The sequence below is a fragment of the Ovis canadensis genome, chromosome 23, assembly GCF_042477335.2.
Source record: "Ovis canadensis isolate MfBH-ARS-UI-01 breed Bighorn chromosome 23, ARS-UI_OviCan_v2, whole genome shotgun sequence".
Lineage (NCBI taxonomy): Eukaryota > Metazoa > Chordata > Mammalia > Artiodactyla > Bovidae > Ovis > Ovis canadensis.
The window spans coordinates 59,027,168-59,045,545 of NC_091267.1; the positions used below are offsets into that span (position 1 = coordinate 59,027,168).

General features: G+C 46.5%; 1 protein-coding gene across 2 annotated transcripts in view; it reads left to right on the forward strand.

Moving 5' to 3' along the window:
* SLC14A2 (solute carrier family 14 member 2) overlaps positions 1–18,378 on the forward strand; it is a 495,750-nt gene that overhangs the window by 460,596 nt on the left and 16,776 nt on the right. Inside the window, exons 11-13 of one of the 2 annotated variants that reach the window (XM_069569056.1) lie at positions 308–357; positions 861–1,035; positions 16,532–16,654. In XM_069569056.1, the coding sequence (XP_069425157.1) occupies positions 308–357; positions 861–1,035; positions 16,532–16,654 (348 nt within the window). Of the gene's footprint in view, positions 1–307; positions 358–860; positions 1,036–8,328; positions 9,071–16,531; positions 16,655–18,378 lie in introns of those variants that run through there. The other variant, XM_069569057.1, reaches the window with a different exon arrangement.

An 18,378-nucleotide genomic window follows, 5' to 3' on the forward strand; every position in this document is an offset into this window, starting at 1 on the left:
ACCCAGCCATCCAGTCTGTGCTAGAGCGTCACCAAGGGTAGTGTGGAGGAGTAAAAGATGCTTGTAGACCCCTGACTCTATGCAGGGCTACCACGGAAGTGGGGAGGGAATAAAGGGATATGCAAGCTTTCATCTCTACCCTCAGAGAGCACACAGCCCAGTGAGAGATGGGTCACAAGGGAACACACCAGACGTCAGGGTGTGGAGCCAACACGGTGGCACTGGGGCCAGGGTGGAGTCTGCTCTTAGGGAAGGCTGGGGATGGGCCCTGGGAAGCTGACTCCTGATGGTCCTTGTGTCTCCACAGCCCTGTTCTGTGCATACATGGGAGCAGCTCTCACCAACATAATGTCAGTGGTAAGTTTGGGGTCTCCTGACACTACCCTAAAGTGCCCCGACCCAACCAGGGCTTCAGGACATTTGGAGTCTTGTGAGTGAATTCTGGTCACTAGCACTCCATACAACAGCCTGGTCAAGGTTTATTCGGGGTTTTCCCAGAGAAGGCCTGGCCGTGGCATATTTTATGTGCCTCTGGGGGGTGTGTTCGTGTGGATGTGTGTGTGAAAGAAAAAGTGTTGTAACCAGTAGTGGGGAATATGGGTGGACAGATGGAGGTACTCATGTTTAGCCAGAAATGAGAGATTGTCTCTAGGGGATTTTCAGCGCCATCATTAAAAGAATCTGATTGTCCCCAAAGGGACCAACACCTCAAATTCAAACCAACCATTCTGACATGATCAACCCAGAAGCCAAGGCTGTCACTAGGGGAGGGTCGCCATTCTCAGCCCCTACCGCATCCTTCTCCTTCAGGGTCCCAGGAACCCAGGAACATTTTCAGATCCCAGTATTTTTGCTTTCAGGTTGGTGTGCCACCAGGCACCTGGCCCTTCTGCCTCTCCACACTCACCTTTCTGCTCCTGACGACCAACAGCCCCACCATCTACAAGCTCCCACTCAGCAGAGTCACCTACCCAGAGGCCAACCGCATCTACTACCTGACAGTGAAAAGCCGGGAAGAGGAGAAGCCCTCCAGTGGTGACTAGCCAAGCTATAGGCAGAAATGCTCTTTGCCTCGACCAGGGTCTGCTCCCTGTGATCTCAGCTCTGGGTCAATCGGCTGCAGCACTCACTTCCTTTGCCTCTCCTCACACCTGTGTGGAACAAAACACACCTATACCTCCCCTCTCCCTGACACTGATTTTCTCTCTCTGCCCAAATCGCCTTAACTCTCCACTGTGCACTGTTAGAAGAAGTTGGTGATGAGTTAGGAAGGCATGTATTTTCAATGTCAGTGACTTAAAACAAAACCATTCTTTGTATTTAGTCTTTTGTAAAGGTGATTCAGAGATGATCTTCTTAGCAGGTTTAACTAAATAATAGAAGCTATGAAATTAAACGTGCTGAGTGGTTCCTGAATGGGTGAAAATTCAGGGAATGCGGATGCCAGAGTGCACAGAGCTAATGACTGGTGGGCACATACAGCTTTACATAAAAGAGAGAAATTTCAGATAGAGGAACACAGTTTGAAAGTCAAAATGGGGACAGTTAGAGCACTGAAAGTATCTAAATAGGGACTCAAACGTTCAGGGGTCAGAGTAAAGTGCAAGAGGATATTCTGTAGCAGGAAGTAATCAGTAAGTTAGGCTCCTACATGACTCATGATGAAAGATTGGCATGTCTCACTGCAGGTCAAGCCAGCGACTTTGAGCAGGAAATTCAGTTGAGGAAATCACCTGAGCTCAGTATGTGAGAGGCTGGGGAGATCCATTTCATCCAGTTTGCCTGTGGGTGTTGGAATTTTATGAGATTTATGATACTTAAAACAAATGGTTAACCTTGAGTAGAAGACCAAACAATTATCAATGAATTGTATAATTTGTCTTCCCAATTATAGGCATTAACTTTCTATCTTTATTTAGATACAGGGGTTGTCAACCTTGTCCTGAAAAGTGTCAAATTTCAGCTCTGGAGGCTACACAATCTCTTACAAATAAATACTCAACCCTGTCATCATAGAGCAGAGTAGCCTTAGACAACATGTGAATGAAAGAGGGTGGCTGTGTTCCAATAAGACTTTATTAAGCAAGCAGCTAGATTTGGCCCACTAGCTGTAGTTGGCTGGTCCCTGCTATAGGCCATCCAGACAACAACGCTCAGGGTCTAGAGACCCATATGTGACTTAGGAGCTGGTGGGAAGTGGGCAGACTCAAAGGACACCACCAGATTCTTTACATCAGACAAAGCCACAAGGCATTTACATGCTGGGCGATAGTGTGGAGTGTCTTAGGAAATCGAGGGCACCGAGAAAGGGAGATCAGGGTGGCAGGAAGCAGGAAGATCTGCCCTGAGGCTCTTTCAGAGACTGACAAGCCCAGTGATGAGCACTAGGGGGCGCAGTTTTACACCGGCCCCTCCATCCACACGCGTGTCTAGGAACCACCCCTCAGGCTCACCCTCTCTTGGCTCCTCGCTGTTTTGCCTCTGCCAGTAGGTTCACCACCACGGGAGGAAGAAGAAAACTGGAGCCCTTCAGTGCAGGGTTTCCAGGCAAGAGGAGCAGGGAGGCGCTGGAATCTCAGGGCTGGAGGGAGCACGCAGGCCAGGTTGCGCCACCATACTGTGACCCATGACCTCCATTTGGAGGAAGAGGACTTTTTGTTTCCAGACAGGCTTCCAGAGGGGACTCTCGTCACCCTTTGGAAGGAGACCCCTCACCCCACGTGTCCTAGCAGGAGATAGAACCAGAAACCCTATTTGTTCTTTATGGGCAAATTGTCCTAGGAAAGCCCCTGTTCTCTCCATTAAGCCCTGAGAATCTCCACCCAAAGCACTGGATATGATGGCAACAGTCCTTTAGCCACGCTTTTTATTGGATTCTCAGGAGAGGAAGACTATCTGGATATGAAAAATGCTTTCAGCTCAGTTGGACAAGATTCTCTCTCCCCTTCCTTCTCTTCCTACACCACTTCTTGGTTTGTCATTTACAAGGTAACACATAGGTCACAGTTATCAGGGTTGTTTTTCCCTCCCAAGTTCCTGCTTTAATTCCCCCGCAAGAATTAAAAGTTAACTGTGTTGCAAGCTGCCAAACTTGTTCGGAGAAAAATGGATAAAAGCTAAGTTATTCTGAAAAAGGAGAAAGTATGTCCAGCAAATCTGGAAAAGCCGCACAGCCCCAGAAACTCTATAATGCAGTGTGATCAAGATGGCCAGGTATTTATGCATGAGTAAATGTTTTTACACGTGTTTTTACACATTATCTGCTAGTATGATGTAAAGAAAAAACAGACAAAGTGTATTATTAATCAGTGAATTACCTTGCCAAGAGAAGTTGTACAGGAATGATAAAATAATTTTTTTTAATCCTTTGAGGCTAAGATGCTGAAAGTTGACGATATTTTCCAAATGTGGTCAAACAATCTTCTCTTGAAAGCAGAACAAGTATAGTCATTAAGCCAGGCTGGTGAACAGAAGCGGCATCTCTCTTGGGCACGGCTGAGGGTGGGCAGAAGTGAAAACCCTCTAAGAAAACTCTGCCCAGAGCAGGCCACTGTCCACAGGCCATGGACAGATGTCCAGAGGTCCTCTTAAGTAGTCCAAATAGCCCCCAGCACCTGAGAGCTAACTCCCTGGTGTTATCTTGTCCCACTTTAACCAGAGCTTCCCCCTCTCCTGCCCCTAAACATGTCGAGAGCCCTAACCTTGCAGATTCTCCCCACCAGCATGGGGCAATCCAGGAGGCCTCCAGGAGGGAAGAAGGGTTTCTGGGAACATGTCATAGCTGTTTCCCTAGTATCATCTCAAACTACCAGCAGTTCTTGGATGTACAAATGATATAGTGAATAGTGAAGTCGCTCAGTTGTGTCCGACTCTTTGCGACCCCATGGACTGTAGCCTACCAGGCTCCTCTGTCCATGGGATTTTCCAGGCAATAGTCCCGGAGTGGATTGCCACTTCCTTCTCCAGGGGATCTTCCCGACACAGGGATCGAACTCGGATCTTCCACATTGTAGACAGACGCTTTACCATCTGAGCCACCAGGGAAGTACAAATGATAGTTGAATATAAATATTTATGGTTGAACAGAAACAAACTACTACTGTCTGAAATTCAAGAAAGTAAGAATGTATGTGTGGGGTTGGGGAGGGCAGGCTTTAGCAGGAGTGCTGTCTTTAAACTCTTTTTTCCCTAACAAACCCCTTTCTCCCCCTCTCCACTGCCTCCTCCCTCTGACCTGGCCGTCTCTCCCACCCGTTTTCATCTTCTGTCCTACAACACTGACAAGCTCTACCATCACTGTGAAACAGTGTTGTTCTGCCGCATTTTTAAATGGTCGGTTTTAATTATCTCTGCAGTCTCTTCTATGATAACTGACATAATCAAAATCTCTGCTTCAAACTGGGAGCTTGCTAGGAAATAATCCATTTTCTTTAGTGTTAAAATTTTATTGCCAGAATATTATTCATAATGTTCTCGTGGTAATTTGTATCTCTCCGGTTATCTGCGGCTTTGTTTCCTTTTTCATTTCTAATCTTATGTAATTTTCTCTTTCCCTTAGGCTTGTGAGGGGTTCATTCATTTTACTGATTTTTTTCAAAGAAGCAGTTTAGAATTTATTTGTCTTTTTCTACTCATTTCGATTTGTTTTTATTTATTTCTTTTTCCTGTTTTCTTGTGGTTTATTTAAATGTTCTCTTCTGCTAATGTTTTTAAAATTTATATAAAATTCCCTTATTTTAGATCTTTGCCATTTAACAACAAAGACATTTAAGTCTATTCATTTCCCTCAGTTACAGCTTTAGCTGTGTACTGTAGGTTTTGGAATAAAGTGTTCTGTTTTCATCAATTTTAAAAGTTTGTTATTTTTTCATTTTATTTCTCTTTGAGGCAAGAATTTTTGAAGTATGTGTTTCTTGATTTCCAGCACTTCAAACTTTTTGATGTTTTTCAGCTTTCCATATCTACTTTTATAGGATTATGAGCAAAGAATATGGCTGGTACAATCTTTATTTTTAAATGTTATGCATTTTTCTTTGTAGCCAAGTATATGATTGATTTTGAACATACCAAATGCAGATTTTTTAATCTGAAGGAAATGTATATTAAATTGATTTATTAACTGCATCATTCAACTCTTCTATGCACTTATTTATTTTTAGTCTATAAATCTTAATTCTGAAAAGGGTTTATTAAAATTCAACTATAATTGTATAGTTTTATTAAACTTTTTTTGTATTTCTGAAATATGTCTCATATATTTAGGAGCTACATTGTTTGGTACCTATGGACTATGAGTAACATTGATTATTCTTAAATTTTATCTTTTACTACTACAGACTGCCCATTTTTATGCTCATTAATGCCTTTAACCAAATTCCAATTCAGCTGTCATTGACACTGCTGAATCCACTTTCTGGTATTTCCTTATCCTTTTATTTTAAACTTTATCATTTCCTTTTAACTGTACCACTTTCTTTTAACTGTGTTTCTGACCTCATTCACTCATTCATCCAGAAGACATTGCATGAGGAACTATTTTAATATGTCACTCAGGCCCCCTTGACAACAAACCAGGAAAGAATCAGACCATTTCCTGCCTTCAAGGAATTCATGTTATGGGGATTTGCCTGGCCATGTGAGTAATCTTACCTGAGAGGATGTCACCACATAAGACTGCCTGAGCCACATAAGGTCACAGCGCCAGTTTCATGATTTTTAGTGGTGAGTGAAATATCTTGTTGGGTTAATCTTCTGTTTAGGAAGATTAAGCATGATGTTAAGGGTTTCAAGAAAATTTCTATGGCCTCTTCTCCTCTTGTTCTTTATCTTGTCATTACCTGCCTGCCCAAACACTCCCAGCTGTCCCTTCAGTTCAAGTCTTTGAACCTGTTACAAAGTAAACAGTCTTGGGAAGGTAACATAGTAAGCATGATCAATCACTTGCATCTTAGGTTGAAGGAGTTATTTCTGAGAATTGGTTGGATGAGAAAAGGAGAGGAGAGTACAAAGAGAAAAATGGGTAGCACATTTTGAGAGTGTCTTTGGCTGAGATGGGGCCAGGCTAGAGGAATGAGATATGGAGGCCCTTTGTTCTATCATCGGTGATGAGGAACTGTTGTATTCGGCGTAGAGAAGAGAAGAAATGCCTAGGGCCATGACTGTGGAAGAAGTTGTCATGTTACTCAACAATACCTCAGAGCATAGAATAAGGACCACTAGATGGGAGTGATAAGCAAACAGACATTGAACCAATGGAAAGGGCTGCTTTTTACAATGGAAGTTGCCTGAGAAATGGTTGTCCTGTGAAACTCTGAGTTCAGGACAAGGGCAGGAGACCTATTAGAGATGCTTGCTCTTAGTAGGGTAGACCAGATGACCGTGGCAGCCTCTCTTCCAACTTCAAGTTTCAGTGATACTATGGCCCTGAGTTCGTACAGAGAAATAAGGGGGAGGTATCATTAAGGTGGTAAAAAGTATAAACATGGAGACAAATATATCAAAAATATACCATTGCTGCATTTATAGGTTTTCCTAGAGCTTGACTGGTTAGCCATTTGCTCAGTCTATCAAAATGCTCAACATGGCTACTTGTGTGGATGCAGCCTGAGGGACCAGCATCATTTAACTGTGCCTTTTCCTTGACTTTCTCATCTTCATCACTTTCCTCTCTCCAGGGATTCCTCTTCCGGTCAACCCTATAAGATCTGCCCATCAAGAAACTCAATCTTCTTACATCTGTGGCCTACATCTGTGGCTACATCAAATCTGTGTGTTCTGGTTTGTTTGTACTTCCTGTACAAGTCTTGAGCTTTATCTCCATGGGTCATAAATGTTGTAAGGGCCTAGGGACAACTATTAATATAATCTAAAACCAGCTAAGAGTTGGCAGTTTCAGTGAGGTTTATTGATTTCCACTCAATAAACCACAGTCTCATCTGGCAACTTTAAAAGGCATTCACTTTTTAATATGAGATTTTTCAACTTACTTGGCTTTTCTTGCCTCTTGTGATTCAAAGAAAATAGAAGAATCCATAAGAAACACTTCTATTCCTAGTGGAATTAGAATTCCAAGGCCCCAAGGAGGGAGGCGGGGGACATTGCTAGAAAAGTCCTCTTATTCTCTGTGAACTGGTAGCTAGGAGCTGCCAGCCTCTCCTCCACAGGCTGCTGAAACTGAATGAATAAAGGAAGTAACTCTCCAGGGAGCTTCTAGCTCAGCTTTCATTCATTCCACAGGAACTCTGGCCTTTTCCCTGGAGGAATCTGACCTCCCCAAGTCTGGCTCCTAGAGGTCAGTGCAGGCTCCTGCCCCTACAAAGTTGGCAATGCAGAGTTGAAGCCATGAGCATTATGAAGAAGATAGTTCTGAAGGAAATTCTGATTGACCAAGCCCACCAGGAGATGATAACCGGTACCCATAAATTATCTTGGGGAATCCCCCAGTATCGAGCTGTGGCCTTTGGTGGGACCCTTTGGCAACAAGCATCCACCTCAGTCTTCTGCTTTCCAGGAGCACTCGCTTGCCCCTCCCTAACCTAGTGTGTGTGTCAGACACCACTCATCTGAGGACGCAGATCCATTTGGCTCCTGAGATGTGGGTGGATTTCCTGATGGCTCCTCCCTCCTGGCTACTCATTTCCTGTCTTTTCTAATTGGTCACATGTTGTTCCTGGGTAGCATCTCCCTGTTACTTTCGGATGCGTAGGGGCTGAAGTGAAGAATGCGCCACCGGAAGTTCAGGAGTGTTCAGGAGAGGCCAGAGCAAGAGAGGGCACGGGGTGGGCCTCCTGAGCTGAGACCAGCAGGCTGGGGACAAGGAACGTGTCATCAGCAGATGGCCACAGGCCCTGAACTTCAACACCAGAGGAAGGCCCCTGTGCGGGAGCTGAACTCCAGTCCGTTCCCCACCCCTCCCTGGAATGTGGGGCTCCCCCCTCCACTCGTCTGTTTGCTTTCCTTCCTCAGAAGGGGCCCCTCACCCTGTGATCAGGACCCCTCTCCGGCAGTTCCAAAACACCTGGCCTGGTGGAAAGGGCGTTTGACGTCAGCGGGGAGTTTGTCTACTCAGGTGTAGCTAATATCCTCAGTGTGAGTTCTGTTTCTGAACTTGGGCAGCCACCTCACACCCTGTCAGTTGAGTGGGTGGGGGTGATACGCAGTTGATGCTTGACCCTTCAGACTCACAAAGCCAAACAGAACATGTTTGGATTGGGCCTCCTCCCCAGACTCCAGCCCACCAGACCCCCCCCCCCACCACCACCACCACCACGGCTGTCTGGGACCCAGGAGGGCGGCTTCCCTCCATATATAGAGCTCAGAGTCCTTTCTGGAGACGGGGGTTAGGTTTTGCCCTCCTTACTCTGAGAGGGCCCACCAGGACCTGGTCAGCAGAGTCAGAAGGAAAGGTCTAGAAATTTCCACAAAACCAGAAAGAAGGCATCTAGTATTAATTAGGCTGTGCAGAAATATCCATCAAGACACAGATGGCAATAACATTCCTCAGCCTGTGCCCTGCCTGTGTGGGGGATTAAGGGAGTTCATTGAGGTGGGAACGCAAATTGGCCCCTGAGGAGACGACACTTAGGTAATTGCCTTAAAGGCATATACTGGAGCAAGAACTCTAAGGAAAGGGGTGATTGAAGGCGATGCCTGAGGAAGGACAGAGAAACTACCTCCAGGCAGTCCAAGCTCTGCCCCTTTAAAGGAAACCTGCCTGATGGGGGCACCATGGTGGCCAAGGCCAGTCTTCCCCAGGGAGTTTAGGAAAGTCAAAGAGTGAGCACGCTGCAGGAAGGGCGCTGCTTTTCTCTCCCTCTTCTGCCACATGGTGCCCTTCCTCAAGTGGAAGCCAAGCACCGGGCATAAGGTGAGCAAACGCGAGGGGAATTTACCGAAAGGCAACCAGAGGATGAGCTGGTGGGCTGTGGGAACTGAAGAGGCTCAGCTTTAGGGAGAAGCCCGGCGCCTGAGTTGAGGACCAGAGACGCCACCCAACTGGAAAGAAGTTTCTTCCCAAATCCCAGTGGTCTGGACTCCTCCAGACCTGTGCAAGAAATCCAAAGGAGCTCAGGTAAGAGGTCTGGGGGAGAAAACTGAATCAGGGAGACCCTCTAGCTGGGCTTCCCATGTGGCTCAGTGGTAAAGACTCCACCTGCCAATGCAGGAGACTCTGGTTCGATCCCCAGGTTGGGAAGATCCCCTAGAGAAGGAAATGGCAACCCCCTCTAGTATTCTTGCCTGGGAAATCCCATGGACAGAGGATTCTGGTGGGCTACAGTCCACGGAGTTGCAAAGAATCAGGCACGACTGACCTACTGAACAACAGACCCCCTACCCGACAGGGGCTCTATCTGACTTTTCAAAGAAACAGGAAAAAAAAAAAAAGTCAATCTCTCTGTTCCTTCTTCTGCTGAGCTTCAGAAAGACAGTCCTGGGAATGGAGGACCTTATTAAGTACTCCAGGGAGAGTTCAGATCCTGGAAGCTTCAAGCTGGACAAGCTCTTAAAATAATTCTATTAATAGTTCAAACCCCATGAGGAACCCCATGGCTTATACAGGAAGCTGTCCAGGTGATAAATGAACCTGGACAGAAGCCCAGGTGTCCTAACTCACAACACTGAGCTCTTCTTGCACATCTGGCGATGGATCTAAGTTAACCCATCAGCCTCAAATCCCCTTACCACCTACCTGTCCACTGGATGAGCCTTCATATTTATCATCCTTTCCACAACTCTGCAACACACAGCTCTGACATCAGTGTGATTCCCAGGGCAGCCCCATGTTGAGCTGACTGTGAGATGCTAATGAGGTAGGTTTGAGAACCTTGTTCCCAAGAGTCCTCACCTGCTGCTTCCAGGGTGGAGGTGCCTGGTCCAGAGGCACCTTAGCCTCTCACTTTAGGTCCTATACTCCTTCCACAGACATGCCAAGAGAACTAGAGCATCTCAGTATCCACAAACATCTTCACACAGCCCATCTCCTCAGTGGCCCTCTCTTTCATGGGCATCTGAGATAACTTTAGACATGTTCTGTGTAGCTACAGAGTGATGTTTCTGGAAGATAGGTAGCCATGCCATGAGGAACAAAGTCTCAGGACACTGACTTTATCTGATCAGAGAATGAACAATCTGGTATGATATGTGATCTCCTCAAAACTAGCGCTGAAGGATAGGAGCCTCAGTGAACTTGCTGAGATTAGGCAATCCTGAGACTTGGAGAGCCCACGGCCAGTCCTCTGCCTGCCTTCATGTACCCTCTCAGACTTGTACAGCATCCACACTTTCCTTTAAAAGAGGAGGGGAAAAATAAGTTTACTCTCAAGTGCCAACTGTATCTAACTGGTATTGTTTCTGGAGATTTGTGTTAAGAAGGATTCTGAGGCTGTGTTGAAACTGACTGGGAAGAGGTCTATGGTCAGTTAGCTGTGTTTGCCACAGACAACGCAGGGAAGAAGCGGCAGAGAAGGGGAACGTTGCCGCAAGAGAAAAAGCAGGTACACAGCAGCCCAGAATTTCCTTGGCCTGTCACTGGATGACACGAACGTAATGGCACACAGGTGGATTCTTTCTGTTTGTTTTCGGTAACTTTTGTTACTCCTTTTAGGATATGAAATACTTCGTAATTTTTTAAAATAAAAAGATCACAAGTCCATTGATATCATTTGCGAAGGCTCCAACAGTCTGTAAAACATCTATATTGCAGGGGTAAAGAATCACAACCAGGAGGTTAAACCATAGCTCTGTAACTAATCAGCTATTTGGCCTCAGGAAAGCTGCTTTTCTCTGGGCCTCAGTTTTGTTTTGCTTTGTTTGCTAATACCTAGATCCAAATTCTGGAGAAGGAAATGGCAACCCACTCCAGTGTTCTTGCCTGGAGAATCCCATGGACAGAAGAGCCTGGTGGGCCACAGTCCATGGGGTTGCAGAGTCAGACACGACTAAGTGACTAACACACACACAGACCCAAATTCACTTGGTTATTAAAGACTGAGAGTTCCAAGTAGTTTCATTGGATTGGAAAAATTTCATGTACATTGTAACTATCAGTATAAAACTCCCCCGTGGCCCTAACTTCAAAAGATGGATCTAGGGTACCTTCTGGAAAGAAACGGAATGATCCACGTGGCCATATAAAGCAAGGTTGGCTTCGTGGAGGAAGCGGAACATAAACCAGATGGTGAAGGCTGAATAGAAACTAGGCAAGAAGAGGCAGAGGGGGCCAGAGGCAAGGCCAGAATACCAAGGCAGGGTGTGTGTTGGGCAGCAAAGGATGAGTGGGACGATGAAATCAGCCCTATTGTGGAACAGCTGGAAAGCCTGGCTGAGCAGTTTAGGCATTAATATACCCTTGGCAGTAGGGAGCCACGGAGATTGTTGAGTGAGAGTCACGTAATGATATGCCTAATAACTGAAGCACAGAATGGATTGAAAGGAGGGAAATTAACAACACAGACACACCATTCTGAGGTGTGGCCTGGGTGTGAATAGGGGAAGGAGAGTGAAATCTCCCTCAGAGGAAGGTCAGTCAGATGTTACCCTGGTTACAGATGGGGCGCTCTGACCTTCGCACTCTCCTCAGCCTCATTCATGAGGTTGTTATAAGGTTAAACAAGGTTGCAAGAGGCACCAACTCATTTATGCTATTAATGTCTTCATGGAGTGAGACAGAGACTCCAAAGTTACCCCGCTCCTCTAAGCCTTCCTCTCCACCTCTATGAGGAGGTGGCTACTAGAGGAAGGGCTGGATCAGAGGGCTGGACTGGATACGCTGAAAAGCCTTTTCCAGTTAACGTTCAATGCCTCTGATAGTTAATAGAATGATCTTTGAAAATGTCAACTAAACACAACTTCACAGAAAAAGATAACACCTCATTTACCACCCACAGATGTCTGCATCACACATACACACACGGTAGCCTGGAAAATTGCACATCACAGCGCAAAGCTCAACTTCTGCATGGGGAAACGTGTGCCCAAATTGTGGCCAGTGTTATCCTGTAGGACTGGATGTAGGAAAAAATCAAATTATATACAACTGTCACTTCAAAAAATATCCTTCTGGTGTAGTTGCCTCATGATGTGGGAGTCTCTGCCACAGTAAGCTAGAGAAATAAGAGACGTAGGGATCTGTGGAGTGATGACAAAAGGGTCTTGACAGTAGGTTCCAGATTCTCTATATGTTGGATAGATGGACAGCATTGGCCCACCTCCAGGAGGGAGGAAAACCTGTTCAAAACCTGAGAAAGACAGCTTGTAGGCAGTGTACAGGTAGAGACTTGTTTGAGTAAAGGTTGATTATTAGTAAAATAGACTAGATCATTTTTCCTCTTCTGAAAGATGTCATATATGATTTGGGTTTGGTTTTTTTCCCCTCAAAGGAACTTTAGTAAGCTTCAAAATTGTATCTGACAGGTGGGGTCTTCTGTAAAATTACTTTTACCCCTGATATTTGAACAGATGGCATTTTCTGTGTGTTAGCAATCAGTAGACGCGTAGATACTATGGATACTACTCTTCAGAAAAGAAAGGGGGGGCTTTTAAGCAAATCATTGTGGCTCATGACTGTTCTTTCCTTCTCTGAATCAATGAGAGGGTAGCATCGCTGGACTCTTGCCTCTTAAGATACAAGATGCTGGCAATCCTTGAGGGCAGGGACTGTGCCCCTGAATTGGACAACCCCAGTATGATGCTACCTGCACTGGGACACTTAAAAGTCTGGTTAGAGAAGGAGGTAACAGCAGTCCCTATGCCAGGTAGGCATGCCGAGGAGTTACTCAGCTGCTAAGGTTTGCCTGCAGATTCTTGAGGACAGAGCTTCCCAGAACATGTGTAGTTGGACCAAGAGAGTAAAGCCGTTGGTCCTTGAAGAAAACAGAGGGGGCCTGGCATGGCCCGAGTCCCCAGGATCAGGCCGTAAGCATCACCATCTGTTTGCTGCACTATGCCACTCAGTACTATTTTTTGTGTGCCATGATGTTAGAGGGAAAGCCAAAATAAACCCCCAAAGTGAGTCGTTGTTAAAAAAATTTTGTTCTTGGGCTTTAGAACACCCAGGCCCCTACCTTCTGAGCAGCTTGGCGGTTTTCAGCCACGGGGTATAACCTCTTGCTAACCAAAACAAATCACATGGAGCAAGATCTTGGTCTTCAGTGGCCTGTTTCATTCTCTCTCATTAACTGTGTTCTTCCATCCACTCATGAACGATTTCTGGGCCTCTGATTGGTTGGTCACAGGTGGCCCATCACTCAATCACATCTATAAACTCCCTTTCTTCTCTCCAGGCAGTGCTGGAAAGAGTCAGCTCTTGCCCATCAGTTTCCGAATCCCTACACAGCTCAGCCATCAGCATCATGAACCTGTGTAAGACTCTCACTTTCAATATTTACCAAGCATTTAACATCTACAGTGAGATGTATTATTTCTTTAATAGTTCAAACCCTGAAATGGTGGTTCATACCCAGCCAATGGTGGTTCTTTATACCAGTCAGAAATTAAAATATCTAGGGTAATTATCCCTCATTAACATAGTCAACAAATACTTCTGAGTGCCTACAATATGCCAGGATCATGCTGGGTGCTGGAGGTGCCAAGAAAAACCACTGTAAGAGAAAAAAATGGGCTGTCAAGGATCCTGTGAGGGTGACAGACAGGAACACGAGATAGGAGGGGGTGCTGGTATGTGTAAGCTGCCAGCCCTGGCCTGGCATGAGGGCCCACTCTGCCCAGAGCACAAGCTATTCCAGGGACATGGCCTCCCCGAGGAGCTGGCTCCCTGATGTCAGCATTGCAAAGTTATTCTCCCCAGCATTTTGTGAGCATTAGTCTCATCTTTGTAACAACATGAGAATGAAAAAGCAGGTACCCTCCAAAATACCTGTCATCATTCTGTTTAAGCTGGGTTTGCAAGGCCAGTTCTATAGGGTCTGTAGATCTCCTTCTGAGTACCACCATGCTTGCAGTGGGGGAAACTGTCAATGAAATTTGATGACTTGCAAAATGCAGCGCAGAAATGAGTGATGCTGGCTCCTGGCCAGCACTCTCATTGTTTTCTTTTTTCCCCACCACACCAATGGAACATTTCTTTCTAGAGTATTTGATAGATGTGTTCATGATATCCTTGAAATTGCCTTTATCTGTTATAAAAGTCCTGAGAATCTGTCCCAAAGGTAGTGGTAAATTGCTATCACCTCAGCTTTAAGTATTTTCACAGCCTCGGGAAATTTGTTATTTTATCTCCAGTCTTCCTTGTGGCATTCGTTCCCACCTGCCATCCTCATCTCTTGGCCAGCACATCTGGAAGAGCGGTCACCCTCCCTGGGGGGTCAGTCTGTGCCTGCACTCCCGTCCTGCCCACAGGAGACAAGAAGCAACACTGTATCAGACCACATTTGGGGCCATCTCCCCAATCACCCAAATAAGAACAGAACATGGGTTCAAGGAAAAGAAAGATACTCTCTGTTTTTGTTTTTGTGGCTGGGAGATCAGTTCTAGGAATGCATGGTAATATGGACCCTGACCTACTTTCCTGGATTCTGAGCAGGCAGCACAGTCTATTGATAAGAACTGAAAGCAAAGGGCCAGGGCAGGAAAGGGGGGACAGTTTTTCTGTAGATCAGCAAACTGGGAGCCAGGAAACCTGGGTGCAACTCCCGGCTATGCCATAATTAATTACATGATCTGGGAGGGGTCGCGAGGCAGTAATGCAATTTCTCTGGACTTGGGAAGTAGACTGTGATTTTGAAGATCCATGCAATTCTGAGTCTCTGATGCTAAATAAGGTCAATATATTTCTCTATGCAGAGGGTGACTAGGGTGGCTGACACTGGCATATGAGGGATGAAAAGCATTGGGCAGGCAGAGGTGCCCTTCCAGCCTGGCGGATGTGCCCTGTAGACTGGCTATGGAAGAATGCCCTGCTTTGTCAGATGATGCAATGATACCCTCTGGGTCCCCACCCTCCTGCACAGCACCTACCTGCAGAGGTGCCTTATTCACTTGTGTCTGATGTACCAGAGCTTCTCCAGCCTCTGGAGTTAAGGCTCCATGGTGACCCACAGGCAGGATGCTGAGTGAAATAGATTTTTCCCATCCCAAGCCTAGAGGGGAGGGGCGTGTTTGAAGCTTCATGTTTGAACTTTCAGTCTGAAACTATAGACAAACCCCTTTCCTTGCTCATACGTGTGCCCCATGCTCTGGTGCTATATTCTCAGCTTTGCTGAAGCTCTTTCTACATGAGCAATGTGATCTAGACCAGTTTTCTCAAACTTTAATTTGCACGCAAGTCAGTTGGAGATCTTGTTTAAAAAAAACAAATTTATTCCCGTTCAGTGGGTCTGAGATGGAACCTGAGAGTCTGCATTTCTAACAAGCACCCTTGGATGTCCGTGAAGCCAGTCCACAAAGCTGACGCTGTGCAGCAAAGATGCAGAGGAAAGAACTGAGGGCTGAAGGCCATGTGACTCACTGTAGAGTCGTTCAGAAATCACCAGAGCCTAAGTTTTCCATCTTTCGGAGATAACAATGCCCCAAAGTATCCAAATGGAAAGACAGTGCAAGAGCTCTCCACTATTCCAAGTAGCCATTTGATCATCTAACTCCAGAGTTCACTGGAACCACAAGCAGAAAGTCCCAAAACTGCATACCTTGGGGACCACCAAGTACCCAAATTAATCAGCGTGGGGCACGCTTCATAACAAGCCATCAGGTGATCTGATGCTGTCAATTCTCAGACCCCACTTTGAGAAATGCTGCCCAGATGATAAGTTACTCTATTTTCACCGTGGGTTTCTGGTAGCTGATCACAGCCTCAGGACTCTTACCTCCCACAGAGCAAACCAATGCGCCCAGAAAGCACCCGGGGAATCTTGCTGGACTGTAGATTCTGATTTCATCAGTCTGGGTGGAAGCTCAGGTTCTGCATTTCTAACAAGCTCCCAGAGAAGGCTGATGGCACTGGTCCGGGGACCACACTTTGAATAGCAAGACTCTAGATGAGGTTCTCAGCTCCAACTGCACATTAGGGTCATCTCTTAAACACCATTGACTTTAAAATTCTGACTTTTAAAATTGGTCTGGGATGGGAGTCAGACATTTTTTAAGCACTCAGGTGCCTCTTATGTGCAGGGAGTACTGAGGACCCTCCCACACACACACTCTCTCTGCAGCAGATGGAGACCAGGGCACTGGCTGAAGGACAGGAATGGACAGTGGCCTAAGGTCCATCATTCACACCAGTCTGAAGCCCAGTGAAGGAGGCTTAGAGCAGTGCCTTGCTGGGGGAACAAGGCAGGCAGGCCTATCCGTATCCTGACACTGCCAGTATCTCTGATGTGGCTTCTGTGAGGAAAGGAAGTGGAAGTTTTAGCAGGAAGAATGGGAAAGAGGGCTTTTTCCATAGACACTAATGCAATCACTACTGCCGCTCGGACTGCACTGCTCCTCCTGCTCTGCATGAATTTCCCAGCATTCTCTGCTTGCCTCTAGGGGTGGACCAGGGTGGGACACTGACCTCTCTCGTTTTGCCCCTGGCCAGGCAACACTGAGGCAGAGCCACCCTCGACGAGCCCCAAGGCGGATGAGGGCTCGGAGGCCGTGCTCCCCAAGCCCAGGAACGTGTTCCATATCGAGTGGTCGTCCATCCACAGAAGGAGCAAAGGTGCGTGCTCCCCCCATGGCTCCCAGGGGGCCTTGACCTTTCCACCTCTAAAACGGGAACCCTGGCAGCACCTCTGTCACAGGCAGTGGGGAAATCCGTGAGGGTGAGGTTCATCCTTGTCATCCCCCAACCTCTGACTTCAGCCATGGGTCTCAGAGTCTCAGCCAAGGATGGGGAGACCAGAACTGAGACAGGCTTTGCCAGTCTTGGCCAGGAGGGTTGCAAACTTGATGGCACATTGGAACCACCCACATCCCATGCCCAGAAACGCTACTCTAGTTCATCTGGGAGGCAGCCTAGGTGGCAGAAGCAGCTTGAACAGCTCTCCGTAAAGGCAGTTGCCTGGTAGCCTGATGGTTAGGATTTGGTGCTTCCACTGCAGTGGCCTAGGTTCAGTCCATGGTTGGAGAACTGGTCTGCAGGCCATCAGCAGGTATAGCCAAAATACAAGAAAATAAATTAAAATTAAATAAAACATCACATTTGAAGTGACCAAAAAAGCCCTGCAAATCACAACCACAATGTGGTCACGATGGTCACGCTGCTAGAGATAAAAAGTTCTCTCCTACAGCTGTAAGGGGAGGGGCTCCCAAAGGCCAAGAGGAGGTCCAGAGGGCAGGCAAACAGTCAGGGGAGCCAGAAACCTGGATGCTTGGGGCGGGGGGCAGGTTGGGGCAAACAGGGAGGAGGCAAGCGAGGGATAGGAGGGTCTTCAATCAGATGCAAGGTGGGAGCAGTCTCATGAAGGCCTAATTGTGCCCCCCAGAGAGGACCCCTTTGGGCCAGAAGTTTGACAGAGCCCCCAGGGCATCCCAAGGAAGAGAGCATAGTTTGCTTCCAAAATTTAACACTCTCCCTACAAACATCTTCTTAGGATGGTGTTGGAGGGCTGCGGTAAGGGAGGGCCTGGCAGAGAGCCCTGCACTGCAGAGACTGGGAGAAGGGTTAGTAGGAGCTGCTGAAGAGCTGGCGTTTCAGACAGAAGCAGAGAATCTCTCAGGATATCACACACACTGGCCTCAGAGGCTAGAGTATCCTCTTTGCTTCCTGCTCTTCCTTTCAAACTCCCTTAATTTCTTTCTCCCACGTAGTGTAGCTTCCCAGCCACCACACTGGTATTTGCAGTTCCTGCTCCTTCAAATGAGGGGTCACAGGGCCATTGGTGCATCTCTTCTAGTGTCTAAGTGCCCTGAAATCTCATTAATGCGGTCTGAATGGCCAATTGCGTAAAGATTCTCGGCACCTAGAGCTCAGACTGCCATTCTCACACTTGACCACAAGAGGACACCAGAGCATCAACAGCAAAACTTCCAAAGGCCTTTCATGATACCGAAACACATCTGAAATTCCTCATCTTTACAAATAGATTATCTCATAATAATGAAAACACAATGAGTTTTCTAGAATAACAAGGACATGCCAAAATCTGTTTTGAGTTAACAACATGGATATCCCTTGTCTTAATCCAACCAGCCACTGCTGCTTAAATATCTAAAATTCTGAGACATGATCCTAAAAAGACCAAAACAGCTTAGGTCATCCAGCTGGGAAGAGTTGTAGTAAAATTTGAACACAGACCTTGGATGGTTCAGGCAGCTTAATGCTTTATGAGCAACAATACCTTATAAATACCAGTCTTTGTGTCATGTAGGGAAAGAACCCTGGGTTCAGGGCTCACAAGTAGCTCTGTTTGCTTACCTACAAAACACAGGAGTTGAGTAAAA